Raw genomic sequence first — 18,298 nt, 5'->3', positions numbered from 1 at the left:
TTAAAACATAGCAATGTGTCTGTAACAAAATATTTGGATAAATATTCACAATGCATGGAGTAAGACCATAAATAGCTCCATGTTAATTTAACTGAGGTTTCATCATTAAATTAACTCAAATCATGCAGGCTTCCTGCCTCCTGACTTAATAAAAACCTTTGGTTTGGAAAAAGTAAAGCTTTGGTTTTCAAAGCATTCTGGATTTTTTGGTTTTGGGATCACACCTGGCTGTGTTCAGGGTTTATTTCTTCTGCTCTGAACTCAGGAATCACTCCTGGTGGTGCTTGGGAGACAGTACGGGGTGCCCAGGCCGGCTATATGCAAGGAAACCACTTGATCTACCTGCTTTACTACCTATCATTGAAGCCCTAGTTTTCTGTAATTTTTTTAGCTATTTTTTTCTTCTTTGCAGTTCTAGGAATCAAACCCGGGGTCTCACACATGAAAGCACCCCACCACTGAACTACAGCCCTGATCAAGGTAATGACTCTGTGCTACTCATTTTTCAAGTTTCCAAGGTATCATAAGAATAAATGTACTTCCCGCATAGGAAGTGCTAAATACACTAAATAATAACAGATACTTCTGTCTCAATTTTTGAGGTAAAAATTGTGGAAAATGGGGGCTGGAATAATAGTATAGCAAGTAAGATGTTTGCCTTGTACAGTCAACCTGGTCCCCTGAGCTAGGAATGATCCCTGAGAGTGAAGCCAAAGAGTTAGCCATAAGGACTACTGAGTGTGTCCTCCTCCAAAAAAATTACATAAGTGAAGAAAACATGCCATTGCAGTACAGTGCTGTTACAAATATTAAATATCTCAATGTATAATAAATAGGGTGTAAACAGGTGTTCTATGCACAATAAATCCTAATTTTTAATGCAAAGGTTTATTTTTTAAATTTATTTTAATTTTATTAATATATTTATAAAATTATAATACAAGTCCTTAGGATGTTCTCATTTCCCTCTCATTGTCTTTCTCTTGTTATATCTCTCAGTATAAAGTAAAATACCCAACTTCAGGGCTGGAGCAATAGTACAGCTGGTGGGGCATTTTTGCCTTGCACATGGCCAAGCCGGGTTTAATCCTCGGCATCCCATATGGTCCCGCAAGCACCATGAGAAATAATTCCTGAGTGCAGAGCCAGGAATAACCCCTGAGCATTGCTGGGTGTGACCCAAAAAGAAAAAAAATATCCAACTTCTTACCACTAAAGCAGAATAATGCTGAACCATAAATTAATGTCACACTGATATATACATTATTAAATCTTTCATAAAAATATATGTTTCACTTGACATTTCACAATAGCAAAACCTGAAAGTTGTGTGACAGAATCTAAATTGTGATACATCTGATTATATTCATTCAAATCAGGTTTCTCCATATATAAAGAAATTTACTGCTTAACACTTATTTCACTTATATTTTACCATATGAAGTTGCTGAGTATTAACTTGAAACAATGTTCTGTGCAGTAAATTGTTGTTACTAACGACTAATGGAATCTATGCTTCTCCGGTTTTTCTCACATGATCCTTTGCAAATAGACAGTGGGAAAAACATGAGGACCTTTGGGGTAGTCAGTTGGCTGAGAGTGCCTGTCTTCCAAGTGATAAGGCCTGGAGTTCAATGCCCAGTACTGTTGCCAATCCCTGCAGTCTGTGTTCCCCACACTGCATGCGATTTCTAGTTGCACTACAGCAAAGTATATGTGAGTACCACAACAAAAAGGGTGCAGCCCCTGGTGAACACAGGTACAAGTACCACTGCTAAAGGAGGACAACCCTCGATGGGCCCTGAAGTCAAGTTTAGGAGCACAACAACCTGATACAGGACTCCCAGGGAGCAGCATGACAGAATGTGTGAACACCACAGTCAGGCATATGTGTGAGCCCTGAACACTGCAACAGCAACAATCAGGCAAGGGGAGGAAGTGAATATCTTAAATACTTCACTATATCTTCATGGTCATCAGAAAAAAATATACAACAGGTATTTTAATACAGTCCACTAACCATACAGTCTTTCAAGATGAGCAGGCTGCTTTCTGTATTCTTCCTGTAGATGATCTGCCTCTTCCAAAATACAGCGATATTCCGGTATCAAAAAGTTTGTATTTCCCTCATGAACTTGCAATTCCTATTTAATATTAAAATAAAAGTACCTCAAAGTTCAAAATTCAATCGAGTATAATGTTACAGTCTTTACATCTTTAGAAATCTCATCAAAATAAAATTATTAGATCATGAGCCCATTACACATATACTTACTTTTAAAGCATCAATTAACTGCACCTTTTTAGCCAAAAGCAACTGGTACTCCAGCTTTGGGTGAATTAACTTTAAAGTATGCTTGACTGAGACTTCATTTATTTCTAGGAGTTGAGTCAGACACAATTAGATAAATCACTATAAAACATTCTTATTGTAGCAATCATGAAAAAAAAAAAACAGAAACTGATTTTCCTTTTACCGTATGATATGTTGAGGTTAATTTTCCTTTTTGTAGCTTCTTTAGAAAGCACATCTTTCAGAATGGATATAGTAGAAATGTTGTCAGATTTAAAAACTCCTTCTCCTTTTCTATAAAATCAATATGTCTAGTAAGTATTGACATATTGACAAAGTAAAGACATATTCTGGAACTAGTATCTCATGATTGAGTTTTATCTGATTTGATATCTTTATATGTATCTCATTAATACAAAGTATTAAACATGTAACCCTTTACTATTATATTAATTTCAGAACATAATTATAAAACTTGAGATGTTAGATTTGTTCCTCTAAAAAAACATAGCAGTGTATAAAACTTCATTTAGAACAACTTTTTTTCTTCAGTTTCACTGATAAGGTTGTTAATAGCTGCTTATTTTTGTTTTTTGGGCTACATCCAGCAATGCTAAAGGCTAGGCCTTTAGCATTGCTGGATGTAGCACTCCTGGTTCTGCATTCAGGGATCACTCCCAGTGTGCTCGGGGCACCATATGAGGTTCTGGGGATCCAAACTGTGTGCAAGGAAAATGTCCTACCCCCATAAACTGCTCTCCCTCTCTCTCTCTCTCTCTCGCTCTTTTTTTTGGGGGGGGGGGGAAGCGAGATGGTTTTTACTGAAACTTATTTATATAGGTATGGAGGTGGAAGGGGGAGGGAGGAAGAGGGGTGGGGGAGATGTTCAGTAGAGAACACAGGCTTCTTCAGAGTAGAAACAGGCAAGCAAAGAAACATAAAGAGAAGCCAGTGAGATACTTGTTCAAGGATAAACACAGGCTTGAAGAGTAAGCCAAGAACTGTTCTATTTCTTCTATGTGTTTCTTAGGTATGAGCACATATATTATAGCACAGCTACATGTTTCCACCATAAAAGAAAGGTAATATCAAATCTAAGAGTATGTTTTGTTCTTTGTCTACACCTGGCTTTCTTTGCCCTTTCTTATGGTCACAGGATCCTTTTATATTTTTTTGTCTTTTGAGTCACAGATGACGATGCTCAGGAGCTACTCCTGACTTAGTGCTCTGGAATCACCCCTAGCTGTCCTCTAGAAACCCTGCAGTGCGAGGGGTGGAATCTGGGGCATTCCACATGCAGAGTACATGTTCTGCCTTCTGTGCCATCTCCCCAGCTCTGGAATCTTGTATTTTGTGGAGGGCATTCCTCCTCTTTTTTTTTCACCTTCTCAGTAACAGTCTAACTGGAACTGGCCTCCATATCCTGTTTCTGGATTTCAGAAGATTTCACATATAGTTCCCTGAGCACTGCCAGGAGTATGTTCCCTGACTATACCAACAAGAGTATAGTCCCCTTAAGCACTGCCAAGAGTAAGTTCTGAGCATGGCAGAGTGTGATCCCCAAACCAAAAACAAAACAAAAAACCCAAGAATAAGAATAAGATGTTAGAGGAACAGAGTCTCAAGATAGGCTTAAAAATGTAGTTGTGCAGGCTGGAGAGATAATACAGCGGGTAGGGTGTTTGCCTTGCACAAGGCCGACCGGGTTCAATTTCCAGCATCCCATATGGTCCCTGAGCACTGCCAGGAGTAATTCCTGAGTGCAAAGCCATGAGTAATTCCTGTGTATCGCTGGGTGTGACCCAAAAAGAAAAAAAAAAGTAGCTATTCAGCCAGGGAGACAGCTCAAAGGGCTGGAGTGCTTTGCATGCTGAAGCCCTGCGTTCGATCCCTGGTGCTACATGGTCTCCCTAGCATGGCTGAGTAACTCATAAGCATCACAAGGCGTATTCCCTGGAACCACCCCAAAAAGCAGATACTTAGTTGGGACTCTAAGTAGAATCTTGATTGTCAAGGAAAGAATATGTAAGGAGGGGGCGAGATTAATAGCACAGCAAGTAGGGGGCACTTGCCTTGCACACGGCCAAACTGGGTTTAATCCCTGTCATCCTGTCACCCCCTAGGGTCCCTCAAGCCTGCCAGAGTCAGGAGTAAGCCCTGAGCACTGCCAGGTGTGGCCAACAAAACATAATAATAATAATAATAATAATAATAATAATAGAAGTCATAAAAAATGGAATAGCAAAGAACAAGGGATGCTGTTATAAAAAATGTATAGTTATGTAGGAACCTGTCAAATTGCCTACCATGATTAAAGCCTAATATTCTCGTCACTATTACAACTGCAGACACAGCTAAGATTCCCTGAAAAGTAACAGTGAAATACCTCAAAAGAACTGATGCTAAAGCCAATTAAATTCTGGAGAACTCTTAATCCCAAAAGATTTCAATCTGAGACAATTTCACAGCTGTTTTTATAGTCTAACACAATCAAGTCTCAGCTAGGACACCAGAAGTTTATTTAAGGAAAAGGATAAACATTCACTTCTCCCAAGCAAAACAAAAACAAAAATAAATGATCAAACAAATGAAAGCTATCAATAGGTTTGACAATTTTGTGTGTCATTTTATGTTTTCATATTGATGATGACCAGAAGATACCACTACCACTCTCTTTAATCATTCATGTCAATAAAATTTCAACTTTCTTTAGATACTATATATATCTGTATATATATATTTCTTCTTTCTCTCATCTTTTTTTTGGGGAGGGAGGGTGAGGAAGGAGTTGGTACACCCCAGCAATGCTCAGGGATCATTCCTCGTGGGGCTCTGAGAGACTTTTCTTTTTTCTTTTTTATTTTTGCTTTTTTGGTCACACCTGGCAATGCACAGGGGTTACTCCTGGCTCTGCACTCAGAAGTTACTCCTGGCGGTGCTCAGGGGACCATATGGGATGCTGGGAATCAAACTCGGGTTGGCCGCATGCAAGGCAAACGCCCTACCCGCTGTGCTATCTCTCCAGCCCCTCAGAGAGACTTTTTGTGGAACCAGGAATCAAACCTAGGTTGGCTGAATGAAAGGCAAACACTTTACCTACTGTACTATTTTCCTGGCCTACAATGTACCTGTTTTAAGGAATATTCCTGAGGATCTTAGGAAGTGATATTGTTATTCCTCTTCTGAAAATATCTTTTAAAACAGATTACCTCTGATGCCAGAGAGATAGTATGGTTATTTTCTTGCATGTGTCTGACCTGAGTCTGATCTGTGGTAACCCATAGGGTCCCTGAGCCCTGTCAGGAGTGATCCCTGAGCAGAGAGTCAGGAGTAAGTCCCAAGAACCACCAGGTGTGGATCTAATAACAAAAACAAAACAAAACAGACTACTTCCTAACTCATTACTACTGGCAATAAGTACTGACCTTTCACATTCACCTCTATTCATTTTCTCTGAACTGACTAATTCTCCTAACTTTTTAGTTTATTCACTTGAACATTGATTTCTATTACTTTATTTGCAGATTACACCCTTCCTAAATGAGCCTTTAAAGCTCCACTTAAATAAATCAATAACAAGTTTTATTTACCTGTAAGTACTTTCAAGCTGTGTATCCAGAAAGGTGTTCTGAAAGTAAAATGTCACACATTCCCCTGCTGGGGGTTTTTCAGGAACTTCAGGCAGGCAAAATACCACCCAAGAGTGGATTTCAGCAAAACTGAACTGGCCTGTCAAAGTCAGTGTATTCATGGGTCTGTGATTTAATGAGAGGGACACATTTTTATGTTGCAATGACTATACAATGTATGTGCAAAAACATCACCAAATAATGCTGTGCAATAGTGGCCAGGCAAATACAACCATATCCATTCAAGATTTCTTTAAATGATTTTATATAATAACTGAGTATTTCAATTGAAATACATCATTTTAATACATAAATGAGAATTAAAAATATGCTTTTATTGTGTTTTAATGCATCAAAATATAGCTTATTCCATTATAATATGCTTTCCAAATAAAATCTGGTCTACTTTTAAGTTCATCTAATATTTCTATTACATAAATTACAAAACATGTTTATACAAGACTCTAATAAGATTCTACTTAGGAAAATAATCAGCAAAATTTGAAGGCAGAAGTTGGAGCTATTGGGACCAGAGGGAGAGTACAGCAGGTAAGGCTCTTGTCTTACAACCAACTGACCAATATTTGATCCAATATTTGGCACAACACAGGGTACCCCAAAATCACCAGGAGTGATTCCTAAACTCAAAGCCAGAAATAAGCCTGAGCACTACCATGTGTGGCCAAAAACAACAATAACAACAACAACAACAAAATGGGCTTTTAAAAGTAGAACAAACTTAGATTAGAAACTCTACTCAAGTATTTACTGTGACTACTGGGCAAGCTAAGGAACAGTACATGGGATTTTATGGTATAACTGAAGTGCATGGAAGTATATGGGATAATCCCATAATATATATGGAATAATATATCCCATATAACTTGCAAGTATATGGGATAATTCTGTTTCAGAGTCTGTGTTCTCCCTTTCTCTCACCCCTTCCTTCCATCTCTCTCTCTCTAACACATACACACATGCATGTAAATCAAATACATTTAAAGTAAATAGATTATCAAAAAGAGGAGAATACAGTTTATGGACTTAAAAGAGTTGGGAGGAACTCTAAGAGGCATATAGTAAAGAACTATAAAAGACAGAATGACTTCTGAGATCATCCGGACCAACTCTCTCAATTGCAGATGGGAAAACTGGAGCCCAAGAAATAACACTGATCCACAAAGTCACACGGAACAGTTATGAGATTGTAACACAAATTTCTTCACTCCCAGTCTGTTCCTTCCAGCACTCCATGATGCTCCCTTGAACAACAGCCTTAACTTTTAAACACAGATACCACCAAAAGAATCAATCTCTTTAATATTTTTTGAAAATATTTTGAGAAAATTTTTCAATACTTCTACTCTAAATTATCTATATTTAATAGTACGTGGATTTTGTTTGGCCAGAAATCACTGCTCTCTTTCTTCTTTCACAAAATTACCTGCTTTTCCAAGTCTCCATTTCTTATTTGTAAAAGGGAGACACTTCTCACTGTCTTGCTCTATGTGATTGTGCTGAAGCACCTAGAATAAGCACCTAGAATAATGCATGGCACAACAATTCAATAATTTTGCAGTTCTTCCCCTTCTTCCATTTCAGCCCACGGTCTCACATCTCCAAAAGAAAAAAAAAACTACAACAGGGGGCTGAAGTCAGATATCAGGGGCAGAATACACCAATTGTTCACTGGCTTTCCTTGAAAGGTAATACAATGCCTGAAGCTAATACTAAGATCCTGCCCATGATTTAAATGCCAGAGTGTTTGCTTAGAATACAGCGAGAGCTATCATATCACTAACATCAGAATCGTAATTTATGAGAACTCAAACTAGTCTCTAAAAGGTGATAATGTGCCTATTAGAACCATTGATCCAGAGCATTTAAATAGAGAACAAATAACTATCAGTATTTATACAATGTATTCAAATTGTGTTATATCCTAAAAAATAAGTTACTCCCTCTTTTTATTTTTTCCCTACCTGTCATGATCAATATAGTGAGTTCTTTGATGGAGAGAAAGCGGTTTGATAAGATACTGGCGGACTTGACACGTTTTGGGTTGAATTCTTGGAGTCACATAGGCTTGTAGTGTGCCATACTGGCCTTCAATAGAGCGAATCTAACAACATAAAAGAGAAAAGAAGAATAATCTAGCACATAAATGTTATCTTTAAAACATTTATCAGGTAATCAAGTATTATACCATAATCTTTCTTATAATGTTCTGATGGAAACAGACTTACTACTAAATGACTATTTGTTATCCCTAAAATAAAAGAAAGACTTTAAAGATTTGTCAGTCAAGCGCACAACTGTCAACCTGGAAGAACTCACTGATGGCATGGAGGATTAGTGTAGTGTCAGAACACCCTGAGTTTAAATCCCTGGTGTCCCCCACCACATGTGCAGTGTGATGCTGGCAATTCAGCTAACACAGAAGTGAATGTAAATACAACAAAAGGAAATATGATCCCGAGCAAGGCAAGCATATGTGTGAGCACAAAGTGACTGTGGTAAGCACCACAACTAAAAAGATGTGCAAGTGCCACAACTTAGAAGAATAAGCCCGGAAAGGCTTATGTGGAAACACTCAGTGAGCACTACTGAGCACCACGACCACAACTTGTATACCTCAAATAAGCATGTAAGCGTGTGTGCAAGCATACACAAAAAAGGGCAAGCCTCAGTTTCTGCACTCAGCCAAGCACTGCAGTCCAGTGCACAAAGCCCCACAATCTGATGTGCAGCTTCCAGCAAGCACAAACAGAAATGTGCAAGTCCTGCTCATGAAGGGGGAGGAGGAGGGTGGAAAGAACTAAAAAAAAAAAAAAGAAAAAAACTTAAGTTACCCCATAGAATATGTTTATCCCATATTCTACACTGCAATGTCTGCCATTCCAACGGACACACAGTGCTGTGTATTACTCTATCACATCTGAAAACACAGACGCATAGAGGTATATTTTATAAGATTCCTGGGCCCAAGCATTATCATAAAGCTAGGCCCCAGTACTGTACCATCAGGCCCAAACTGCCTACGTGGCATGCTTGCCTTGCATGCAGCTGACCCAGGTTTGATCCTGGCACCTAATATGGTGCCCTGAACACTGCAGGAGTGATTCCCAAGTAACCCCTAAGCCAGAGTAACCCCTAAGCATTTCCAGGTGTGGCCCCAAAACCAAAAATGAAATACCCTGCCCATGCCAAAAAGAAAGGACGGAAACGAGTTTGTTGTTGCTGTTGCTGAAGGTATAAGAGAGTTTTCAAATTTTCAATTTTTTCAAATTTTTCAAATTTTCAAATATCCTGAAATTTTCTTTAATTTATTCTTTCAAATAACTTAATTTTCTAAGAAACAGCACACAACTGTTATTATCAAAATCTATTTCCAGGGCTCAGGATATATTGTTAAAGTGGCAGAGCAAATGTTTAACGTGTGAAGCTCTACTTTTATTCACTGGTATCACATCGCTCCTGAGTTAGAAGTAATAAAAATATATTGGCAAAAAAAAATCCAAAATAAAAACACGCACCTGGCTCTGCTCAGGGCATACTACTGGCTCTGCTCTCAGGATCAATCCTGATCGGGCTAAGAGGACAATATGGGGTCGCGAAAATCTGAACCCAGGTCAGCTGTGTGGAAGGCAAGCATCTACTCATTATACAATCACTCCAGTACCACATTTATATTTTATTTTGTCACTGTCACTGTCCTCCCGTTGTTCATCGATTTGCTCGAGCGGGCCAGTAACATCTCCATTGGAGACTTTGTTGTTACTGTGTTTGGCATATCGAATACATCACGGGTAGCTTGCCAGGCTCTGCCGTGCGGGCGAAATACTCTCGGTAGCTTGCCAGGCTCTCCAAGAGGGGCGGAGGAATCGAACCCGGCTTGGCTGGGCTGGCTGCACGCAAGGCAAATGCCCTACCACTGTACTATCACTCCAGCTCTATTGTGAACAACTTTATAAAATTTAAAAAAATAAAAATAAGTGGTAGTAAGATATATAAAATAGTGGTAGAACTCTACAAGAAAAACATTCAACCCAATCAAAAAATGGGTAGTAGAGATGAACAGAAACTTCTTCAATGAAGAAAAACAAATGGCCAAAAAGCATATAAAAAAGAGACTCAAATAAATCTCACAAGAGATCAACAAGCTGGAGAAATGATTCCAGACCCCATGCCAGGCTGATCTCATATCTGGGGCACCCTGGAGAGGGGTAGGTGAGCCTATCACCCGTCCAAACGAAACCCAGACAGTGAAAGCCTCCATAACCCAATCAATGCCATGCTCACAGCAGGGCTCCACAGATTCATCCACAGGCTCATTTCAACAGATTCATTCATCCAGGAATGAATATGTTGAAAAACTCAGGTATGTGGTTTTTGTGACTGAAATCTCCAGGATCTCATGGATTTGGGGAGGGGCAATCTCCCCCCCATCACCCTATTCTTCCAGGAGCCTCCCAGTCATGCCCATGAACCAGTCATGATTAACCGGCCATGATTCAGAAACTAAATAAGTCTCAGAAGAGATCAGCATGCTGCAGAGATGCTTCGGGATTCAAAGTCACCATCCAGTTAAAAATTTAACTCTAGCTGTATCACTGTAGCACTGTAGCACTGTCCTCCCGTTGTTCACCGATTTGCTAGAGCGGGCCCAGTAACATCTCCATCGTGAGACTTGTTACCCCATTCAAAATTTTAGAATTCCTGGAGTAACATCTCTTTCTCTCTCCTGCGTAGCACTCTCTGAACTTGCTGCTCTCTCAGATAGGGCTGTTTACTCCCCCCCCAACCCCAAAACATGGCCCAATACAGGTAGGTCACATAGGCCCAAACAGGGCTAGGGGGCTCGTGCACATGGCTGTGGACTGAGACTGAGGAAAGTTTACATGGGATAGAGAAAGCAGAGCAGGAAACGGACTTGGCCATCGTACATGGGAGGCAAGCAGACTGCATGGGACAGATAGGGAAGTCATTCATGGAATGGGCAGCATCAGGGGCAGGACCTGGTAATCATCCACAGGGAAAATAGAAGCCTGAACATCTGGGGAGGGACCTGAACCCTTCTACCTTTATCTGTATAATAAACTCTAACTTTTCATTTACCGAGTTTTGTATGCAAATCCTTCATACAATTCTCAAGAAGCCACCAGTGTAGGAAAATGTACTTTTGTGGTAACAACCTCACACCACAGAGACTGGCACTCATCAAAAGTAACAACCACCAGTGTTGGCAAGGATGTGGGGGGGGAAAGGGACTCTCATTTACTGTAGATGGAAATAGTCTAGCCTTTTTGGAAGACAATATGGATATTCCTCAAAAAAACAAGAAATTCAGTGTCCATATGACACTGGTAGGACTATACCCCAAGGGCCCAAAAGCACAAATTAGAAAATATATCTGCACTCCAATATTCACTGCAGCACTATATACAATAGCCAAACTATGGAAACATCCCAAACGCCCACAGATGACTAGATACCGATATACAACAGAGGGCCCAAACAATGCTACAGCAGGGAGAGCACTTACCTTGCACATGGCCAAACCGGGTTTGATTCCCAGAATCCCATGTGGTCCCCCAGCACCGTCAGAAGTTATTCTTGAGTGCAAAACCAGGAGTGACCTTTGACCATCATTTGGTGTGACCCAAACCCCAAAACAAACAAAGAACAACCCCCCACCACATACACAGTGGAATATTATGCACCCTTGAACAAAGATAAAGTTATGCAATTTGCTGCAATCTGGATGGATCTGGAGAGTACCATGTTGAGTGAAATCAGCCAGAGGGAGAGGGAACAGCCTCAGAATGATCTCTCTCATATGTGGGATATATAGAAACCTCATAGGGGAATATCAAATGCCCAATTACAATAGAAATGAAAAGAAAACTAGTCTGGAGTAGGAAGCTAGGCACTGGGTAAAGGTGAGAGGAATAAGTTAGGAAATGGAACACTAGGACAATGGAGGAGGGGAAAAGTGCCTGCCACAGAGGCTGGGTGATAGAGAAACTGGGGACATGGGTGAAGGGTTGTGGACACTAGTGTTGGAACAACGTTCGCCTGAAACTCAACCACAAATAGCTTTGTCACTTTGTAATTCACAATGAGTCAATTAAAAAAATAATGGTGGTAGTAAATGATAATACTGGAATGTGATGAGAAAAATTTGTAGTGAAAAGGTTATGTTAGGGACTGGGAAATAGTGCAGAGGTTAGGATGCATAGCATGCACCTGACCCAGGTTCAATTCCCAGCAACACAGGGTTTCCCCCACAAGCATCAAACGCAACACCACTGGGATGGCCTGAATATCCCAGGCAATGCAGGGCCCAAGCAACAGTACATTCTCTTGCATTGCCCAATGGGGGGATTCTCTCTCGCTGCTGAGGATGCTGGTGGGCTACCTCCTCCCTCCAGCCTCCTGAGCACTGCTTGGAAAACTCCCTCAAAAACAAAAACATATGGCAAGTGCTCAGCTACTTCAGTATCAAAATTTCCTTATTTGGACCAGGCTGCATACAACAAAGTGAAAAAAAAAAAACCTGAATTACGGTTGTACTGCCAGTACCACATGGTCCCAGAGTACAAAACCTGGAGCAGCCATTGAGCAATGTTGGGCATACCCAAAATACAAAAACACAAAACAAAACAATAGCAACCCCGCTAAATTTGAGCATGAAGTACCTTATGATACAAAAGAATTATAAAATATTCGAGGAGAGATAATAATATTTCAGTTAAAAATTGTTTTCTCATCTCTAGATATATGCATGGAAATATGTATAAGCAAAATTATAAAATATCTTGTATGGCTTCAAAATAATTTGGGAAAGAGTAATAACATAAATAATATGGTTATTAACTGATCACTGCTAAAGTAATTATTTTTAATGTATGTTTGAAACACTCTATTAAAAAACTAGAAAATAAATCCAGTCATAAATTTAAGACTGAGAATTCAGAGGTTATTAGTTGAGTTTTAAGAGCAGAGAGTGATTGAGTTTAAATCTAGCAGGCCATTTAAAAGTCATTACTCCAAAATAAATAATTTCAGGGTGTAATTTATCACTGTCACTGTCACTGTCCTCCCATTGTTCATCAATTTGCTCGAGTGGGCCCAGTAACATTGTAAGACTTGTTACTGTGTTTGGCATATTGAATGCATCACGGGTAGCTTGCCAGGCTTTGCCGTGCGGATGAGATTCTCTCAGTAGCTTGCCCAGCTCTCCAAGAGGGGCAGAGGAATCAAACTCGGGTTGGCCGTGTTGGCTGCGTGCAAGGCAAACGCCCTACCCACTGTGATAAAATAAACAAATAAAGTAGAATTCCATACTGCAAGATAATACCAAATGAAAAACAGATACTATCAAATATTTTTACCTTGAGTTCCAGCCTTGTGGTATTTGCCTGGCACCGATAAGTAGCAAGAAGAAAGTTGTCACTTGACTGGGAAGGATTCAAAGTTGAGGAAAAGAATTAACCCATGCTTTAAACAATAAAAACAGTATTATTTATTATTGACAATGGTTACTGATTACCAAGTATCTATTATTTGGGTGACAGCAGGGAAACTTTTTACTCATTTCTCAAACGAACCTTCTGTAGCAAATTTTAATATATGAATAGAGGCATAAGGTATTATGTAAATTTCTCAAATCGTCAGATAACTCATGTTTTCATCAAGTCTCTAAAAGAACAATTTTGTGTAGGGGATGGGGCCTTGGGCAATACCCAGCAGTGTTGAGGTTTCTTCTGGCTCTGTGCTCACATGAGGTGCCCAGGCTTGAAACAGGTTGGTTAAGTACAAGGCAAGCACTTAAGCACTATTCTATGGCTCTGGCCCTCTACAATAACATTTTTAAACATTAAGAGTTTTTCTACAAATTTAACTAGTAGTACAAATACCTAATGGTTTATATTATAAAGACTAATGCATCAATATTAGATATTGAACCTCTTTGACTAATTGTTTTTCAAAGAACCATCTCCTCTCTTAATTCCCAGCAGAGAGCACACGTGGCGTACTGTTGGCAGTCAGTCTACTTTATTGAATTAAAATGAAACTATTACTTCAAGTATAGTAATTTCTTGAGACTGAGTTATTAAACTACTTAAAAATAGAAAAATATATCCTGGTACATGAATTGAAAAGCTGGGTGAAGTAATGTAAAATGTTTTATAGAAATTTCTTATACTGCTACTCCCTATTTTTGTTAAGTATCCAAAGAAACATAAAGTGTAGGATAACAAAGGGTTTGTCCTTTCAGCCTTGTCGCAGGGAACTTAGTTTACCTTAAAGCAATGTCCTTTCTGAATGGATACAAGAAGACAGTTAATATTATGCTTTGTAACTTGTGAGCTGATTAACTCCAATAATATTTACTCCTGGGAATCTGCTCTCTTGACTCAGTTGCCCTTAGTTCCTAGCATCCCAAAAGCAGGGTCCCGAGGAGGGACTGAATGGACCCAGGGCAAGCTGTGAGGTACCCTGACATTGAAATGGGCCAGGCAAAAGCACAATACTCAACTGTAAGCTAAGAGCATGATCATAGACAAATGCTGTCATGATCCAAAAGTAACGACAAGACCAGGACCCTCCTAGGGTTAGGAGGACTAACCTGGCCTGAGGACTGTGGTAAGACGGCCTCAGGAAGAACCAAACTTTAAGTTGATATATCTCTTACTGTGCTCACACAGAATGACATTGCTAGAAATATTAGAAGTAGATTTACTACAACTATTTAAGTGGATTACTAGCTGAGGAAAGAAAGCGACACACCCTGAATGGGATCCCGCCCTTAAGCAGATCTCCTAGTAATCCAAAGTAATCTCTTTAGATGAGATTTTATCCTTGAGTTAATCTCCTGGAGAAGTGGTCTCACCTCTCTTTGTTGATTTGTTAATGTTCAACCCACCTTTGTGTCACCACCCTATGTGATTGCTATATAAACTAAGACTGTAAGAGCGGAGAGGGCCAGAGTCAGAATCCAGGAGAAGAGTCAGAATCCAGGGGGCAGAGTCAGAATCCAGAGCAAAGGGTTCCAGAGAGAGAGAGATCGGAAGAGACCAGAGGAGAAACTACTGAGACAGAGTCAGAAATAGAGAGACAGACAGAAGAGAGCACAGCGGCACACACAGAAGCAAAGCACAAAAGAGGAGCCATCATGATCCGGTCCATACACAGCAACTCAAGAGCACCAAACGCGGGCGGCGAAAGAGAGCTGCCCCCAGAGCCGCTAACAACACATCATCATCTTCACATCCCTCCACTGCGCATGTAAGGTATTTTTTACAATAAAGGATCTAACAAAAATATTGGAGAGTTTAAATTTCAACTTATTTAAACTCAATAAAACACAAACATTGGGGCCAAAGCGAAGTGCAGTGGTAAGGTGCATGCCTTGTGCACGGCTGACCCAGGTTCAATCCCTGGCACCATTTAACCCCACTGCCTCCCCCATCCCAAGTCCCGCCAGGCATAATCTGAGCAAAGAACCAGAAAAGCCCTGAAAATAGTCAGATGTGCCCCTCCACAAACAAACAAAAACACATAGGTCAATTACTTTAAAATATGGTTTTGTATTATTAAGAACAAATGCCACAGAGTAAAAGAGTAAAATCTTAGGTTTGGGATGGGCAGGGAGCATGAAAAGCATAAAACAAGACTGGCTACATGCTGAAGAGAGGGACCAGTACATGAAGGCCACAGATGCCAACCTTTCTACTATGGTATGTGCTTGATGGCACTGTACACTTTTTTTTTTAAAGTCATCATTTTAGAAAATAGGTTTGCCATAAAAATACGCATTTCAAAAATTCTTTCAGTGATGTGAACAATACAGGTTAATTTTGCAGTAATCTGAAAACTATAATTTTTTTCATTTTGGGAGGACTTAGGAGTGGGGGCATACTCAGCAGTACTCAGGGCTGACTCTTAGCTCTGTGTTCAGGAAACACTTTCCTGGCAGGCTCACAAGACCACATAGAGGTGGATGTGCCAGGATTGATGAGCACTCTCTCTAGCCCCTATATTAACTAATTATAATTAAAAAAATAATAATCTTGATGAAAACAGTACAAAAGATGTTTGTATTCCAGGGAGGTCTTTCTGGAGGTGAGATAGAGGAGTGGAGCCAAGACATAAAACACAGTGAAGAGGCACACGCAGAGGTAGAAGAGAGAAAAACTAGTGACTGCATGGGGCGCCCCAGAGGGAGATAGGTGAGAGCCCTCCCTGCCCCAAGTGACCCAGCTCCGGCAGCCAAAAACCTCCACAACCCAACTGCCTCCATGCTCAAGGTCACTCCCCATGCGCTCGGGTGGAACCTCACATATGAGTGAAGTCCTACGGAACCCAGGTAATGTGGAACTCTGTGACCTTGGACTCTGGGCTCAACGAAAGTCAGCATACATGAGGCCCCCATAACCATGCCACTGGATTCCTCACCAGGCTGTTTCACCTGGGGTGTCCCAGAGAGGGGCGAGTGAGAGCCCTCCCCTCCTTAAGGGACCCAGCTCCAGCAGCCAAAAACCTCCATAACCCAACCGCTGCCAGGCTCAAGGCCGCTCTTCATGTGCTCAGAACAAGCCTCACATGAGTAAACACATTCCTGATCCACACAGGCGCTTTTGTGCCGTATGACACATCATAAAACACTCCCTACCCACTCTCCATAATAACCACACCACATTTGATGGGGTTCAGATAGTAGGCAACAAATCATAGAAGGAAATATATATATGATTATATACATATTTTCAGATATATATACCAAAGCTCACACCACCCAAGCTTTAACAACATATTAGTGATATCCTATGGAGTGTCTTGATGGCTCCTGCCAAAATAGAACAATCTTCACACTGTTTCCTATATGAAAATTCTTTTGTAAGCATGTTCAACAGTTCATAACAGACAATACAAAATATATTATTTCTGTTGTGTTTTTGGAGACGGATTGGGGTTTGGGATGGAAACATCCCAAATTTGGTGGTGGGAAGGTGTAATGGTAGTGGGATGGGTGTCTGAATTTTGAATGTAATCAAACATTGTGAACTAACTTATAAAATAAATAAATAAATAAATAAAGTAACGTGGAGTTCATGTCCAATTCAATCAGCTTAATCAATGGCTGAATAAATAGCAGTGTGCCTATATTATTTAAAAAAAAAACCAAACTAGAAACCTAGTGACTGACAAGAGGTGAGACAAAAAAAAAGGTCAGGTTCAACACCCAATTTGGTAATGTGGGAATAGGGATAGAAAACAGTAGAATTTAAAGAAAAGTTTATGAAAAATTGATGAAAAAACATCAAACCTAAGTTAACTTTAATAGATTTCACTCAAAACAGTGCAACTGGAATAAAAGCATGTGGAAAATTCTTGTTTACTTACCTCAGAATCACAGCTGCTAAAGCTGACAACAGCAGAATTTTTATCCACATCAAGTAAATCTATTGGAACGTCACTCTAACATCAATATTTTAAAAAAGAAAAAAGTTCAGATTAAAAAGTGAAAATTATCACAAAATATTTTCTCTAAAGATTCTTCTTCATTCTATATTCCTCTATAAATCTGAGAGTATGAATTCTCATATATATGACAGTATATAAAGTATATGTAAAGTATGTGTTTGACAGTACTTAAGAAATAACTATATGAAAGAAACGCTATATTGCAAACCTTTGGTTCCTAACTTGGATCATATCAGAGATCACAGACTATCATCTTATCACCTCTGAAATAATGCCATAATAATGTCACCATGGGCTGTGAGTGATTTGGCAATTAAGATGATGTTAGCGATAGCACAGTGGTAGGGCATCTGCCTTGCACGCAGCCAGCCCGGCCAAGTCAGGTTCGATTCCTCTGACCCTCTCAGAGAGCCCGGCAAGCTACCGAGTATCTCGCCCGCACGCAATATGCCAAACAACAAGTAACAACGGTAACAACAAGTCTCAAAAATGGAGACATTACTGGGCCCACTTGAGCAAATCAGTGAACAACAGGAGGACAGTGACGTTCATTTTTATCAATCTTCATTTCACGTATAAGACTGAAAGTAGGTATATTCTGGTCTTCTCCAGAAGGGTTTCAAAGACAATGCTGATGTGTTAGATTATCTGTGAATTATGCTCACAGAGGTTTGCAGACAGCAGCCTTGACCTAGCATTACTGAGGAGAGAGTGCTACCTGGGAATTTCAATGAATAATTTGGTGTTTTCCACACTTTTTCTTTTCTTTCTTTCTTTTTGTTTTTTTACCCAGGGCTCAGGATACCATATGAAGGAGACCAAATGGGATATTGCAGATTACACCTGGGTCCGTCACATGCAAGGCAAGTGCTCTAGCCCTGTA

The 18,298-nt window shown here is 39.9% G+C and overlaps 1 protein-coding gene across 2 annotated transcripts in view; it reads right to left on the bottom strand.

The window, feature by feature from the left end:
* BBS7 (Bardet-Biedl syndrome 7) overlaps positions 1 to 18,298 on the bottom strand; it is a 49,426-nt gene that overhangs the window by 4,365 nt on the left and 26,763 nt on the right. For both annotated transcript variants that reach the window (XM_056134493.1, XM_056134492.1), the window contains exons 12-18: positions 17,335 to 17,409; positions 13,320 to 13,385; positions 7,905 to 8,044; positions 5,884 to 6,048; positions 2,478 to 2,587; positions 2,276 to 2,379; positions 2,021 to 2,144 (exon numbers count right to left, since the gene is read on the bottom strand). In XM_056134493.1, coding sequence (XP_055990468.1) covers positions 2,021 to 2,144; positions 2,276 to 2,379; positions 2,478 to 2,587; positions 5,884 to 6,048; positions 7,905 to 8,044; positions 13,320 to 13,385; positions 17,335 to 17,409 — 784 coding nt within the window. The remainder of the gene's footprint in view (positions 1 to 2,020; positions 2,145 to 2,275; positions 2,380 to 2,477; positions 2,588 to 5,883; positions 6,049 to 7,904; positions 8,045 to 13,319; positions 13,386 to 17,334; positions 17,410 to 18,298) is intronic.

The sequence above is a fragment of the Sorex fumeus genome, unplaced genomic scaffold (assembly GCF_029834395.1).
Source record: "Sorex fumeus unplaced genomic scaffold, SorFum_2.1 ptg000099l, whole genome shotgun sequence".
NCBI classification, from domain to species: domain Eukaryota; kingdom Metazoa; phylum Chordata; class Mammalia; order Eulipotyphla; family Soricidae; genus Sorex; species Sorex fumeus.
The sequence above is the reverse complement of the archived record's forward strand: the minus strand, read 5'-3'. Positions and strand labels throughout refer to the sequence as shown.